This window comes from Toxorhynchites rutilus, chromosome 3 (genome assembly GCF_029784135.1).
Source record: "Toxorhynchites rutilus septentrionalis strain SRP chromosome 3, ASM2978413v1, whole genome shotgun sequence".
NCBI lineage: Eukaryota > Metazoa > Arthropoda > Insecta > Diptera > Culicidae > Toxorhynchites > Toxorhynchites rutilus.
This window is the reverse complement of record NC_073746.1, coordinates 7938319-7954964: the sequence shown is the minus strand read 5'-3', so window position 1 is coordinate 7954964 and position 16646 is coordinate 7938319. Positions and strand designations below refer to the sequence as shown.

Here is a 16646-nt window from a genome sequence, read left to right as displayed (position 1 = left end):
GTGGACAAAAAAGACTAGCTCATCGATTTCAATTTAATATGTCGATTATCTAAATTGATTCTGTAGATCAAAAGTTATGATTTTTTGAAAAAAAAAACGAAAAAGAACACATTTCTGTTTTTTTTTTTAATATGTTATGTTAAAAATCCTAAACTTTTAATACAAAATATAGAAAAATATAGCGCCCTTGGTCCCGAGACCATGTAAACTAAAAAAAAACAAATACAATCAATAATTACAAAAACAAAATTCAAATTTCCAGACTTTTTTATTCGATGTTTCCTTCTGCACATTAGCCTGTGGCCTGTGTTTTTTGACGTTAAAAATTGCCTGCTATATTGCTGGGGTATTTCTAATTTCCTATAATATTGTGCCATAGGCAGGTACAAAACTTGGCATCTTTTATCACTCATACAGGGATTTGTTTCTAATTGGACAGATTTGTAATGCGATAAGAATAATTGGACCTTGATCCTCTAATTGGACATTTCTGTGACCATCCTTTGTGCAAGCATCTACAACACGATACATTTTTAGGAGTGCCTTCAACCATTTTGCTAGATTATGTACTTTGCACACTTTTCTAATGGTTATTTGTTAGATTTTCAATGATTTTCCTATTCTAACATGATTTTTACATTGTGTTGTGTTTGTTTATATATCCAATTACAAGTCACTATCACCCCTAATGCAACACTGAGCGGTGTTTTTCGGTATGTCCAGTTGGAGGCGAATCACTGTACAACTGGCGCACATTACTGTAAGATGTGTATTATGATCTGACCAATTTTATGAAGTTGTAGGGGATATTCAAAACAACTGACCGATTAAAAGTTGCACAATTTCATGGACAGAGATCAGGCTACCCGAAAAGATAAACACAGCGCACGGGCGGACTAGCTGATTTTAGAGCTCAAGAACAAATTGTATTTTAGTCTTTAAGCAAGCGCGAATAAAGGAGCACAAGCTCCAGTAAAATATATTTTTTAGTCTTTAGTGTACCGAAAATCTTAACTGACATTCGATGCATTAGCCCCTGAAACGCTTGCTGCCGAAATGATAATTTCACAAATGAGTGCAGTCGCGGAAAAATTATCGCTTGACGATCCTTCTCTGTCTTATTCGCACACAAATCCGATCCATGAAGAGTGAATCATTTGTTGGCAGAGCTGTTGTTTGTTCAACTCACGAGCAGAATGAACTTGTCTGCCACATGTTCGGATTTGTTCACTCACTGAGTGGTAGCATATTATGCGAGACCAATACATTGATTGAAGGAGCTGATTTCACATACTGAAAAAAATGGATGCTTTCTCCGATTCTCTCGTCAATAACCATCATTGCCTGTAAATGATGTCAAAATACGCCTGTACCTCAAAGAATGTCTGTGTTTTCGTTATTCAATTATTTATAACATAAAAGTTTATTTTTTTTTAAATCATTTATTTTCAATTGGCTCAGCAACGTTAAGCATCAATGAGCCGTGTTTATGAATAGGGAAAAGCCCTTGTGAGTAGAACTATGCAAATGTTCTTATTCAAAAAGGCATAAAAACCCTATAGTTTTTTCAAGATACAATATAAATAATTATATAACAATACATAATAAAATAATATTTGAGGCTTCTTCTTGAGGATTTTTTGATAGAGATAACCACCTCCTTGAAGATTGCGTGCGAATGCGTGAATCTGAATGTGTTTAAGTTCTGAGGGAAATAGTTGGAGAAAAATGAAAACATTAAAACCATAGATTATTGGTAAATAATAGAATTATTAATAACAAAAAACAAAAAAAGTTGGAGATGTAAACGATAATTAAAAATAACAGAAAAAATACACACATACTCATACTTGAAAGTGTATGGACTTGAGGAAATAATATATCAACGAAATAGCATCGAGATTGCGTGTAGCCAGAACGTCGCGGATCGAAACATAGGGTGTCATTCCCTTTTCGCGGAAATTTTCTATTAAAGATATCCTGTTATTTTGAAAATCAGAGCAATACCACACAATGTGATCAATATCGTGATAACCTATACCGCAAACACATAAGTTACTATCACTCATATTAATTCGAAAAAGATGTGCATTCGAGGAATAATGATTAGACATGAGTCTGCACACTACCCGTATGAAATCACGAGAATAATTATATCCTTTGAACCATGATTTGAGGGAAACTTTAGGAATGATAGAATACAGCCACCGACCTTTATCACTTCCATTCCAACTTGTCTGCCAAGATTCAAGTGCACGTTCACGAGGAATATTGAGATATTCATCAAAAGTAATGGGCCTATGAAATAAGACTCCTTCCATTGCGCCCTTTTTAGCTAGAAAATCTGCTTTTTCATTTCCTGGTATCGAACAATGAGAGGGAATCCATACAAAAGTGATATTAAATGATCTACTCATCAAAACACTTAAAAGCTGTTGGATTCCAGACAAGAAATACGAAGAATATCCAGACCTTACCGAATGAAGTGCCTCTAAAGAGCTGAGACTATCAGAAAAGATGTAAAAATGTTCGGGTGACAAGGACTGAATATGTTGTAAAGCAGTGTATATCGCAGCCAATTCAGCAACAAACACCGAACAAGGTAAACTAAGCTTACGGAATGTGGAGAAGTCAATATTAAATACCCCAAAGCCTGTGGAACCATGAAGACTGGATCTATCAGTAAAAAAAGTTTTGGTTGAGTCAATATGTTTATATCTTGACAAGAATATTGCAGGCATAACTATTTGGCGGAGATCACCTGAAATACCACTAACATAAACTTTCATTGTCAAGTCAAAATTAATAGAAGAATTGAACAAAATTGAAGGAATGGATTGGAAACCAGATGAATCCGATGGGCTTTCCAGGGTCAGAAATTCATGATATAGTAACATTCGCTTAGATTGAGTACCTAAGGTTAGCATTTTTTCAAAGTTTGCTATCACTATCGGATTGAGTGTTTCACAACGAATCAAAAAACGGAATGATAACTCGAAAAAGCGCACAGAAAGAGGAAGGATGCCAGCTAAAATTTCTAGGCTCATTGTATGCGTTGACTGCATACATCCTAGAGCAATACGCAATCAGCGATATTGAATTCTCTCCAGTTGCAGAATATGAGTACGGGCAGCGGATCTGAAGCAAAAACTTCCATACTCCATAACAGATAGAACGGTTGTTTTATACAACCTAATTAAGTCGTCAGGATGGGCCCCCCACCAAGTCCCTGTCATGGATCGAAGAAAATTTTTTCGTTTCTGACATTTTTGTTTCAAGTAGCCTATGTGTTTACCCCATGTGCCTCTGGAGTCAAACACAACTCCTAAATACTTGAATGACAAAGAGAGCCTAATTGTTCTACCCAAAAGTTTAAGTTGCAGTTGAGCAGGATGGTGTTTTCTTGAAAACACAACCATCTCTGACTTTTCAGTAGAAAACTCAAAACCCAATTTACAAGCCCAATCAACCAAATTATCAAGAGAAATCTGCAAGGGATTATACAGATCAATACTGTCTTTCCCATTACCGACACTACGCAATCATCTGCATATTGTCTCAAAGTACAATTACCTGATAAACAAACATCAATGTCATTTACATAAAAGTTGTAAAGGATTGGACTAAGACATGAGCCTTGAGGGAGACCCATGTAGCTAATTCGTAAAACTGACGAAGAACCATGGGAAAAACTCATATGTTTTTCACGCATAAGGTTAAACAGAAAACTATTTAATTTTGGAGAAAACCCATTTAGATGAAGTTTTTCAAAAAGAACCTCAATGGAAACTGAATCAAAGGCACCCTTGATGTCTAGGAACACTGATGCCATTTGTTGCTTTTTACACAAGGCGATGTCAACCTCTGATGAAAGCAGAGCAAGACAATCATTAGTTCCTTTGCCTCTACGAAACCCGAACTGCGAAGGTGAGAGAAGGTTGTGGGATTCTATCCAGCTGTCTAAGCGACTTAGAATCATTTTCTCTAATAATTTGCGAATGCAAGAAAGCATTGCTATTGGTCTATAAGAATTATAATCAGACGCAGGTTTACCAGGTTTCAGAATAGCTATAACTTTAATCTGTCGCCACTCATGTGGAACAACGTTCTGCTCAAGAAAAACATTGAACAATTTTAACAAACGTTTCTTCGCATTATCAGGAAGGTTTTTCAATAAGTTGAATTTGATCCTATCTGACCCCGGAGCCGAATTGTTACATGACAGAAGTGCAAGCGAAAATTCAGCCATACTGAATGGAGGAGCAATATCATCAGATGTCTCCAGGAAGGGAGGTGGAGCGGGGGCTGAATCTGGGCATATCTTCTTGGCAAAGTCAAAAATCCACCTTTCAGAATATTCAATCTGTTCATTTGAATGAGAAGAATTTCTCATTTGTCTGGCAACTCTCCAAAGAGTGCTCAAAGAAGACTCTCGGGAAAGCCCATTCACAAAATTACGCCAATAACCTTTTTTTTTTGGCTTTTATGAAGCTTTTGAATTTACGCTCCAGATAAATGTAATTGTCGTAACGTTCGCAGGAACCCGATTTACGCCAATCCTTGAACGCATTCGATTTTTCTTTATAAAGATCTGTGCAATCTTGATCCCACCACAGATTAGGAGGACGACTGCGCAACGAATTCCCAGGAAAACGTTTCGTCTGAGCATCAATAGCACTATCATGAATCAATCCAGCTAGAAAATTATACTCTTCTAACGGGGGTAACTCATGAACTAATGCCACTGATTCTGAAATAATTGAAGAATATCTCTTCCAATCAATGTTTCTAGATAAATCATGCTGAACATTCATAGTTCCTGACGATTCAGAATAATTCGAAATAGAAACGGTGATTGGCAAATGATCACTTCCATGTGGATCTTGGATAACCTTCCAATAACAATCTAATGATAAAGAGAAAGAACAAAGGGATAGATCTAAGCGACTTGCGCGGCCTGGTGATGGAGCAATTCTTGTTATATCACCTGTATTCAAAATTGTCATGTTGAATTCATCGCATAGATCATAAATAGAATTAGCTCTGCGATCGTCAAAAGACTCACCCCAGCCAATTCCACGGTCTAAACGAATAATATTGAAATCATGGATGTTTAACACATTGTCCGAACGAAGCCATGTTTCAGATAAAGCAAACACATCACAATTAAAAAAATGGAGCATTTGCTTGAAAGAGTCAAGTTTTGGTAGAAGACTTCTACAATTCCACTGTAAAATAGTAGATTTCTCTGACTCATTCAATAAATTAGGCATCGAAATCAATGAAGGAGAGGAGGGGCCACTTTGAAACCATTTGCTTAGCTAACTGACTGATAGTAGGGAGCCAAGCAGAAATGAGACATTTCATTGAATCTGAAATTCCGAAAATATCAAAGATCCATCCAACAATCGAAGAAAAAGAAATACCTCCTGTAAATGATTGGGGTTCAGGAGCCGATTGAGAAGCGAATCTGGAATGACATGACAATTCAGGGAAATGAACGTCATAGTTAGAGGATCCCCAACCAGGAGGGTTATTGTTGGAAGGAGCAGAAAAATGAGAAGAAGCTTCTGGTTAATTAGAGGATAACCCTCTTTTTTTAGCAAGCTTGGAGGAGGAAGTATTTTTTCTCTTTCTAGCTCTTCTCGCGATTATTGGATCGAAAGTAGTATCCGATTCATCATCCTCTGATAAAACAGAGAAACGATTTTCTGAAACCTCGGATACCTGAGGTGAAGCTGCCTTAAGAATATCAGCAAAGGTTCGCTTAGAACGATCCTTAAGTGATTGTTTAAGTTTAAAAGAACGGGATTTGTATTTTGGACATTCCTTAACTGTGTGAGGAACACCTCCACAAAGAATGCATTTATCAGCATCCTTATTGCAAGTGCTTTCATCATGGTCGACTCCACATTTAGAACATTTAATTTTATTGCAACAGAAGGTTTTAGTGTGACCTAACTGTTTGCAATTAGTGCATGTCATAATTTTGGGAGTAAATAATCGAACTGGAAGACGAAGCTTATCAATGAGCACATAATTTGGAAGAGCTGTGCCCTCAAAGGAAATTCTGAAAGAACCAGATGGGAAATATTTCTTTTCGTTACCATCCATTAAAAATGAATTCAGGGATCTTACTTCCAAAATTTTCACATGAGGAAGTTTTACATCATGAAAAATACCCTCTGCGTTTTCGAAATCTTTTAGTTGGAGAGATTTTTCCGAAACCACACCATCGATTTCAACAATGTGTGCCGGAATATACACTCGATATTCATCAGTGAACAAAGAATTATTAACAATCGCATTAGCGTCTTTGCAATCCGAGAGCACAACACGAAGTTTGTCTTTATACACTTTTGTAATTTCCATGACACTTGAGTACTTAGACTTCAAGTCTTTGCAAATTTGGGTCACACTTAAAGGTTTCCCTTTGGGACGGAAGAATACCACCCAACGTGTTTTCGATGATCCCGAAACGTTCTGGTATTGTCGAATTCGATAAAGATTCTTGGAAGGAACATTCTCAATGATTGAATGCTGAAGAGAATTAATTGGATTTTGAACCGAGGTGAGTGAAACAGGATCATTTGTTGGATGTGTAGAATTTTTTGTTGGGTTGACAGTTATTGATTCTTCTTTTTCTTTGAAGGACGAACTTCAGAATCATGAGCAGTATCTACGATGGTCATATCAACATCGGAGGTTTCGTTCCCCTCCATTTAGAAAAATTTGTGAAACAAAACTGAGAGTAGAAAGAGCATAAAACGTCTAACACGCACAGAAGTTAAAATAATTATATATGTATTAAAAAAAAAAATTAAATAAATAAATAAAGAAACAGATAAATAGAATAAAACAAAACAAAAACTTAGCTGTTTAAATTTTCCAGTGGCAAGAGATCTTCAAAAATCCTGCTCCAAGGTTCAATACAGCTTCACACACCGAAAAGTACTTGAGAATGCAAAAATCGAATATCTTCTTCGAGGAATTTCACTCGCTGAACAAACGGGTCCAGTAACTGCACTATTTCTTCCGGAAAAGGTTTTCAAAACGCTGAAATGTCTTAGAGAAAGAAAAATCACAAAGAAAATCTGAAATATTCGTTATGATGAAAATTATACGTCTCCTTTATTCCACGGCTTGCTGATGTAAGCATAAAAGTTTAGTAAATATACATTTGGAGAATTAAGTGTTCGGAATATGAGACAAAACGGTATCTGTACTAATTGAGTGGCGCAAAAATTTTGCATGTCGTTAAAATAAATGGTATCCTCAGAGCGATTTGAATTGTCATCCCAAACGATAACAATTCGATTAAATGATCGATAAGATATTCGATTGGCATATGGCACTACTGGGTCAGTGTCAGGAAAGTGACGGTGGACCAGAGCTTAACGATGTTAAATTATTTGAGTATCATGGGAACTGCTCAGTTTTGCTAGCAATTAATGCTCTTGAAGTAATCATTCATGAATAGAAATTGCACCCACACAATACACCTGCATCAACATTATCTCCAGTATTAACAAACCATAATTCTATTCAATATCAAACCACAAAGAATAATCGCACTGAATTAATGCATGCTACGCGAGGTGGGAAATCCTGTCTGAACTCCGCGTGACAAAGGACAATTTTTGTTCTGCACAGTTTTTCCGGAAAAGCGAAACAGCTTCCGTTCCCACAAACATGACAGACCTAATTAAAACCCACACATTCAGGTGCACCTTGATAGCATCATAATTGCCGCCACTTTCGCATCCTGTGCAACCGTTATATTTTTCTCGTCATTACGTTTGTGGTTCGGACACAAAGAGCCGAGCTATGGCTGCATATGAAAAACAGCAAGGATCGTTTGTCGTCTCATCAAAAGATATTACTGTGGGATGATGATGCTGGGTGTTGGAGTTTGATAAAGAGCCGGCTTAGTCGGCGTTTTTGTTAAAATAATGTACTGTATAGTAAATACACACACACACACACACACACACACACACACACACACACACACACACACACTTTCTCTCTCTATCTCGAATAAAAGCCGTCACCGTGACGGAAACACAACGTGTCGCACCGGATATGTACATTATACATCAAGACTCCAGTCATATTTACATTTACTCGAGCGAACACATGTTCCTGCCACTGCCTATGCGACGGAAAATTATTGTTCAGGAGTGTTTTATATCCAGGAATATATTGTAATCACTTCGGAAGCGGTTCTCGCAATGGAAAGTGGCGTCTCGACGAAGTGAGATGATATTGCATATCTGTCCAACGTAAGCTGAAGATATAATTGTCTGTCATGCGAAGACTTGTGCACAATCAGATTATGCACTATCTCTGAAAACGTTGGGTTGGATAGGGTACTAAGCTAGGTGACCACAAATTCTGAGGACATCGAGCAATTGAATATTGAGAATCAATACATCTCATACATCTTCTCTGAGCGAAGACACACTCAAATGTGGTTTAGAATGCACTCACAGAACAGACCATAATGCATCGATTCGTCCCGAATCAAACCCTCCCATGTTTCTGTTGGCAGACCATCATTACTGGATTTATGACCCGCCAATTCCGCACAGGCGCATGGTCAATCGGTTCCCCATCAAAACCCACTTCGGTGCAATTACCGGAGAATTTAGTTAAATTTTACGTCGAGCCACTTGGAGCCGCAGCGTTGTGTGGCTTTCTGCAAGGGCCGTGGCCACAGATGATTGGACCTGCAGGCAGGGGCTCCGTTTCTCGGTTGACTGACGACAACGACGACGACGACGGTGATGATGCCGATGACGGCAATGATGAACTGTGGACAGCATAATGATATAATTACAAGATAAATTGACTTCAAACTGAAAGTATAATGATTCAATACGGGTGTAAACGTGATGAAGGAACTTACGCCATTCGGTGGCGTCGACTTTCGGATTTGGTAAATAAACACAAACGCTACAAGCGTCGCCTCTCTACTGTGTACTGTCAACTGACATCTGTATTCAAAGAAAAGACTCTCGGGGCTTAAATACTAGTTTACAAAAATAGGCTTAAACTCTACACAGAATATTTACAAATTATGCTGGGCGGAGCATCGCACCAGCAGTTAGAGTGGGCTGTGATGGCCTTGGTCAGACGCGTTCTTCGGAGAGAGAGAGAAAGCACTTCTTTGTGGGTCAAAGTAAATAGGAAAAGAAAGTGCTGAAACATGTGTGCCGGATGCGCGCCACATGTTTGGTTAAATTTCTGCTGCTAGCTAAACTCGCAGCGGGGCGGAAGGAAGACAAACTCGCCGCTGCCCTTGGTGCGCGTCGAGTTATACAATCATAAATAGTAAACGAACCCTTGGGCCAGATTGCTGGCTCGGGTATCGTATCACATTTTATGTCTATATCGCCCAGCGCCCTCGGGGGTGGTTTATTGCCTTAGAGGTCTTGAATATTGATGAGTTGGGTTTAAGCGTGATCATATTACACCTTTCCCCTTTCGGAGAATGACGTAACATTGAGAAGTCATTCAAGTTAAATTAAGTGGAAAGATTCGTCTGACCTTACAATTTTAGTGTTTATTCAATGTTTGTGATATGTACATTTTTCGTGTATTCAGGTAAAAATTAAGTTTGTTTATAAAGATTATCCTTATAATATGATTATACGGATTGTCTTCGTTGGGTGTTCTATTTGCTTATAAATATATTTATTTTTAATATTTGTTTAATATATACATTTTACATTTGATAATAACTGTCGGAAGGATTAACTGCTAACTAGGTATCCCTTTCCCCTTAGGGTGGGGTTGCTCATATGGTATTATTCTGTTTTTATGTACAGTCTGGACTTTATTGGTTTGATCATCTCTTATTGTTACGTTAGGGTGTTTAATGTCAATTATTATATATGGTCCTACGTATACTTTGTCTAATTTGGATCTGTTTTCGTTTGATAGAAATACTAGATCATTAATGGCTACTTTTGATGGTCTAGCCATGGTTTTCTGTGTCTCATTTCTGGCTTTTCTTACCTTATCAATTATTTCCCTAGCGGTATTTGATGCTATTTGTAGTTTATATTTAAGTTCTTTGTAATATAAATCCATGTTGTAAATTGGTTCTACATATGTGCTTGTTGTGAGGTTTTGTGGTAATTTAGCATTCGTTCCAAAAACTAACTCGAATGGAGTGTATGAGAAATCTGTGTGTGGTGTTGTGTTGTAGCAGAATGTGTAGTAAGGCAACCATTCATCCCAGTCACTCTGTGCTTGGTTGACGAATTGCCTTACGTACTCGTTAAGACAACGATGGTTCCTTTCCAGGCTTCCTATTGATTGAGGGTGATATGGAGTGGAAAAATTTTGTTTAAGCTTCAGTAATGAAGCTATGTTTTCGAATAACTCGTTCTTATATTCAGTTCCTTGGTCTGTTTGGATGAGTTTTGGAATTCCATAGACCAGAATTAAGTTTTCTATGAAGGCTTTGGCTATGGTGGATGCTTGTTTGTCTATTGTGGGTTTAATAATGATGTATTTTGTTAAGTTGCATTGAATGGTCAGTGCGTATCGGTTTCCATTATTGGATCTGTTAAATGGTCCAATTGTGTCAATCGATACGCAGTCGAATGCTTTTTGGGGTGTTTTAATTTCGACGAAATTTTCGTTTGTTCGTATTGTGTGTTTATTTTGCTGGCATTTTATGCACTTCTTGATGTAGCTACTGATATCTTTTTTCATGCCACTCCAAGAATAGAGTCTGCTTAACTTTTTGTATAGTCTGGTGACTCCTGTATGTCCACCAGTGGGTGTATCGTGATTGTTTTTTATAATTTCGAACCTTTCGTTTTGGCTTTCTATCACACGCTTGGGTGTGTAGAGCACTATTTGCAAGTCTTTGAGCGTGTCATTACAAATCTTCTTAAAGGTTTGCACGCTGCATATTTGGAAAATTACGCTTGATAACGCTAGAGCTATCATGCTAATTTTCAAGTTTTTGGCCATATTTTCAACTTTCTTTACTAGTTTTCCCAGGGATTCTTTTGTGTTGCTTGCATTTTCAATTATTGTCGACGACTTTTCTTCGGTTCCTTTTTTATTCATTATTGCGCATTTCAAATTTTTGTTTCCGCTAGCGTTTGTTTCTTTATTCATTTCTAATGCGCGTCCGCATAGAAGTTTAGGTAGGTTTTGCCATTCTCGGGGTTCAATAGCCTCGTACGCTCTGAGCTGATCAGACTCAGTATCGTCGGGGTTTGAATTATTGTCTGTAATTTCTGTGTCGTTATTCGTTTCGTTTAGTTTTCTAGTCATTGCTCTGGTTTGTATACCCAGGACTTTTATAGTTTTAAGTGCCTCGGAATTAATTGCTATTCGTGATAGCGCATCTGCAGTCACATTTAGCTTACCTTGAACGTATTTTACATCAAAATGGAATTCTTCAAGATCCAACCTCATTCTTGTGAGTTTTGATGAGGGATCTTTCATTGAAAATAAATATACTAACGGTCTGTGATCCGTTTTTACTGTGAATTTCCTCCCGTAGAGGTATGGTCTAAAGTACGTAATTGCCCAGTGAATTGCTGTCAATTCCTGTTCAATTGTCGATTTATTGGCTTCACCTTTTGTGAAGGCTTTGCTTGCGTATGCAATGGGTAGTTCTATACCGTCGTTTTCTTGGGCTAAGACGGCGCCGCATGCTATTTTTGAAGCATCGGTTATTAGGGTGAATTCTTGTGTGAAATCGGGGAATTTGAGAACTTTTGGTGAGATAAGTTCGTTTTTCAATTTATTGAATGCATTTTGGCATTCGGGAGACCAATCAAATTTTGCGTTTTTTCTGAGCAATTTGTTTAATGGGTACGCTATTTCTGCGAAATTTTGTATGAACCTCCGGTAATAGTTGCAAAAGGCAACAAAACGCCTCACTTCATCTGCTGATGATGGTGTGGGGTAGTTTGTTACCGCTGAAAACTTAGATTGGTCGGGCTGTATACCTGCCGCTGAAATGTTGTGACCTAGATATGTTACGTCTGGTCTGAAGAAGGAGCATTTTTTGGGATTTAATTTTAAGTTGTAGTTTTGTAATTGTTTGAAAACGTTTTCCAAGTTAATAAGGTGATGGTTTATTGAGCAGCCGACGACGATGATGTCGTCGATGTAAAGGAATGCACATTCAGGTGGGAGTCCGCTAAGTGCTATGGACATCATTCTCTGAAAGCTATTTGGTGATATATTTAGACCGAATGGTAACCTATTGAATTCGTAGTGGCCGTTAGAGGTCGAAAATGCTGTGTACTTTTTTGATTTTTCGTCAAGTTCGATTTGGTGGAAACCTGACATTAAATCTAGGGTTGTAAAATATTTGGCTCTGCCCAAATGATCGAGGATTTCGTCGATTCTTGGTAGGGGGAATTTATCTGGGGTTATCTTTTTATTTAGTTGTCGAAAGTCAACCACTAATCGCCATTTTTTATCTTGAGTATTTGATTTCTTTGGGACTAAGAGGATGGGAGAATTGTATGGTGAGGTGGAATTTTGGATTATTTTGTTATTTAGCATGTGGCTGATTTGGTTATTTATTTCTGAAATTTGTGCTTCCGGGGTTCGATAATTCTTTATGTAAACGGGTGTCTTGTCTTGAAGGTGAATGGTTTGCTTGTAGAAGTTGTTGGTTGTCAATATGTCGTCTTCTAGTGCAAAAATGTCGTTGTATTTAGTGCATAATTCTGTTAATTTCTCCTGGGCATGTTGGGGTGTATGATTCAAATTGAGTTCCTTAATCAGTTTCTCGTGTCTACCTTTTGGGTTTTCTCCTAATTCCGTTGTAATGTGATTTATGGTGTATTCTTTAAGGGGGATAGTGGTGGGGGCGAAGGTTTTTGGGATTGATGTTGGTGTGGTATTTGTGTTAATTATTGTAATGAATTGTGAGTTTGGGTTTATTATTGTGTTTGCGCAAAAAATGCCTGGTTTGATTTCTTGTGCGATCACAAGGGCATCATCGTTTAGGTTGAGTGACGGGAAGTGTTTTATAATTTGGCATCTAGGGGGAATAATGTAATTGTTTTCCCAGCTATCTTGAATCGGAATTTCAATTTTGGTGTTTTCATAGTTGAAGGTCATTAGCCATGTTTTGAGGCATAGGTTACATTCATATTTGGTGAGGAAATCTCTGCCTAAAATGCCATCTGCAATTATAGGAAACTTGTTGTTGACGATTTGAAATTGGTGTGGAATTTGGATATCGTCAAAAATGATATTTGTATTTGTGCTCGCTATGGATTCGGTCTTTCCCTCCGTAACTCCATTAATAATGCATCTATTTCCGGGGTGTATTAATTGTTTTCCGTTAATTTTTTCTTCTTTTACTATTGAGATGTCAGCGCCTGTATCAATTATTAATATACATGGTTTGCTTGACATTTGTAAGTATAGTGTAACGAACATTGAACAATTCACGTCGCATTTAAAAATATTTAATGTTGGTCTCCGTAATGTTTGTTTTCCTCCAATGTCAATGCCGGTTCGGACTGGAGGGCGTCCGTCGGTTGTGACTCGTTTCCCGTTAGGCGGATGTATTGCTGAGGGCGGTTAAAATTTGTATTCCGCCTATTGTTGTTGTTGTTATTTCGCTGTGGGTTTATGTTTGAGAATTGGTCTCGAACTTGGTTTTGCTGGCCAAAACGGGTATAGTTATTACGCGGTTGGTTTTGGAAATTATTTTGGTTGAAATTGTTGCGGTTGAAATTGTTTTGGTTTCTACCGCGGTTATGGAAGTCGTTTGGCCTGCGCCTGTAATTATTATAATGTGTGTCAACGTTGTTGTTGAAACGGTTGGCGTTTCTGTTGGTTTGCGAGTATGCAAATACTGATGCGCTCGCATTATTTAAGTTTTCCTCCAACGCTTTAGTCATCGCGTCGGAGTATGAATTGAAATTCCCTGCTCTTATGATGAGCGAGGTTTTTTCGTTTTTTAACCCTCCGGCTAAATGTTTGACGCCTTCTTTGTTTGCCATAGATTTGGCAACTTGGGGCGGAATTTCTTTAGCGGTGTACGCTGTTTCCAAACTGAACACCAATTTTTCTAAATCCAGGCAAAATTGTTCGATTCCACCGTTTTGTTTTAAGTTAGCCATTTTAGCTAGAACTTGTTCCGGTGGGCTGGTCGTTATTTTAGCTTTTAAAATTTTGCTTATCTCGCTCACCGATGTCGGTGTTTCAGTGAATGCATTTCTCGCCCGTCCCTCTAGTTTGGTTAGTATGACGTTAATTATGGTTGCTTTGTTTTCCGGTGTTTCAAATGTTTTCACCAAGTTTAAAGCGTCAGCGAAGGCTTTCAGTTTGTCTATGTTTCCGTCGAATTGCGGAACTATAGACGATGTAGTCTTGATTATTTCGAGTATGCTAGCCATTTTCGGTTTTCTTTGTAACCTGAGGCAAAATAGGACGGCTAGCGCAATTTCCTTGAGTGTTCTTGGTCTACCCTTTTCGATTGACGCCTTAATTGCGTTCAAAAGTTGGTCCGCCTTTTCGGTTATTTTTATGATTTCTGAGCCGTGGGTTGTGTCTAGTAACGTAGACGACAATTTTTTAATCTGTTTCACGAGCGCTTCCGCTTCCGTGAGGCGTTTGGCTAAAGTACTTTTCCTTAGTTTTCTGACCAGTTCCTGTTGTATAGTCAGGTGTATATGTTTTAGTTTTTGTATATTCAATTGGATGAGCTTTGTTACTTCGTCCATTCAAGGAGACAAGGAAAAATGGTTATCGGTAAAGAATTTATTATGCTGAGGCTGCGTTCGAACGCATGTTTTAAAATTTTCGAATTCTTTTAGACGGTGTCGACTACGGCTGCGTGAGCTTTTGCCGCTTGCATAGCATGTGCATTCATGCATGCCTTATATGCTTTGTATATTTTCGAAATTAGTAGTATGGATATGAGGGCAAGTGTGACGCAGATAATCGCTCCTTGAGCTTCGTGCATTACACTGTGGTTCTCTAGGTGATTTAAAATTTGGATTTGAGCGTCGCCCGTGTTACTAACGGGTTTGGTATTAAATAACCCCATTTTCAACGGTACATATGTAAAACCAATTTTGTGGGTATTGTAATTGCTTTTTTTTTTTTTTTTTTTAATTCCTACTACCTATTCCTACTGCCGCGTGGGTATTACGATAAAAAATATTTTGTGCCTCGACTATAAATTTATTACATGATATCCGTATATAAAAGGATTAGACTAACTCGAGTCTGACTTACGCCACGTTTTCTCCGCAAGTGTCCTCTTCTCGGGGGTGGGGGGGGCGTGGGTGCCTCTGCTTCCGTCAGATCTCAGGGGTGTCCAGTTGGATCCAAATCGATGTTCATTTTTTTTTTTTTTTTTGAAATACTGCTTGACTTGCGAATGTTATTTATCCAGGTGGCTACTGTCAGCTTCACGATTTCACTTGTGTCTGCGATTCTAATTTTTCGTAAACGGCTTCAATAGTTTCCGCTGGGGTCCAATTTCTTCCCCGCTTTGCCGATTTTCACTTTCACCATCTTTTCGCTGAATGTTTCGTTACTCAATTTATTCACACTTGCACTGCGTCCGGTTGGTTTAAAAGTTCATTTAGCGAATTTTTCTTAGCTTAAATGATTCATATTCACACCGTACCCGGTTGGTTGGGACCTAACACACACAACACAACAGTAGGCTTCTTCTTCTTCTTGTTTTTAAAAGGCTTTAAACTTTGCAGTTCACCATTGCCTCTGCTCAGTAGGCTCTAAACTCTGCGTTTAAATTCACTTTAATACGCGATAACAGCATCGGATCTGTCGGTTCACTCGTGACTCGGTGTCACTGGTCGCCATGTAAACGTGATGAAGGAACTTACGCCATTCGGTGGCGTCGACTTTCGGATTTGGTAAATAAACACAAACGCTACAAGCGTCGCCTCTCTACTGTGTACTGTCAACTGACATCTGTATTCAAAGAAAAGACTCTCGGGGCTTAAATACTAGTTTACAAAAATAGGCTTAAACTCTACACAGAATATTTACAAATTATGCTGGGCGGAGCATCGCACCAGCAGTTAGAGTGGGCTGTGATGGCCTTGGTCAGACGCGTTCTTCGGAGAGAGAGAGAAAGCACTTCTTTGTGGGTCAAAGTAAATAGGAAAAGAAAGTGCTGAAACATGTGTGCCGGATGCGCGCCACATGTTTGGTTAAATTTCTGCTGCTAGCTAAACTCGCAGCGGGGCGGAAGGAAGACAAACTCGCCGCTGCCCTTGGTGCGCGTCGAGTTATACAATCATAAATAGTAAACGAACCCTTGGGCCAGATTGCTGGCTCGGGTATCGTATCACATTTTATGTCTATATCGCCCAGCGCCCTCGGGGGTGGTTTATTGCCTTAGAGGTCTTGAATATTGATGAGTTGGGTTTAAGCGTGATCATATTACACGGGCAGCCAGAAGCGCGGAAGGAATGCTTTCGGATTCTCGGGGTATCTGAGATGGGGTTGAAATTTGTGGGAGAAATACGCAACAGAGGTTGTGGCGTATTTGCAATTTAGATTAATAACTGTTGTCCAGTAGAAGGATTTTTGTCCCGTTCAAAGTTATGTAAAGATAAATCAAATAATCGAAACATGGGTTGATTGAATTATCACGGCGAAAA

The 16646-nt window shown here is 38.5% G+C and overlaps 1 protein-coding gene across 1 annotated transcript; it reads right to left on the bottom strand.

Moving 5' to 3' along the window:
* Positions 1–13466: 13466 nt before the first annotated feature.
* Positions 13467–14402, bottom strand: LOC129780152 (probable serine/threonine-protein kinase clkA). Its single transcript, XM_055788133.1, has one exon. The coding sequence runs from the start codon at positions 14400–14402 to the stop codon at positions 13467–13469; it is 936 nt and encodes a 311-aa protein (XP_055644108.1).
* Between the last annotated feature and the right edge of the window lie 2244 nt (positions 14403–16646).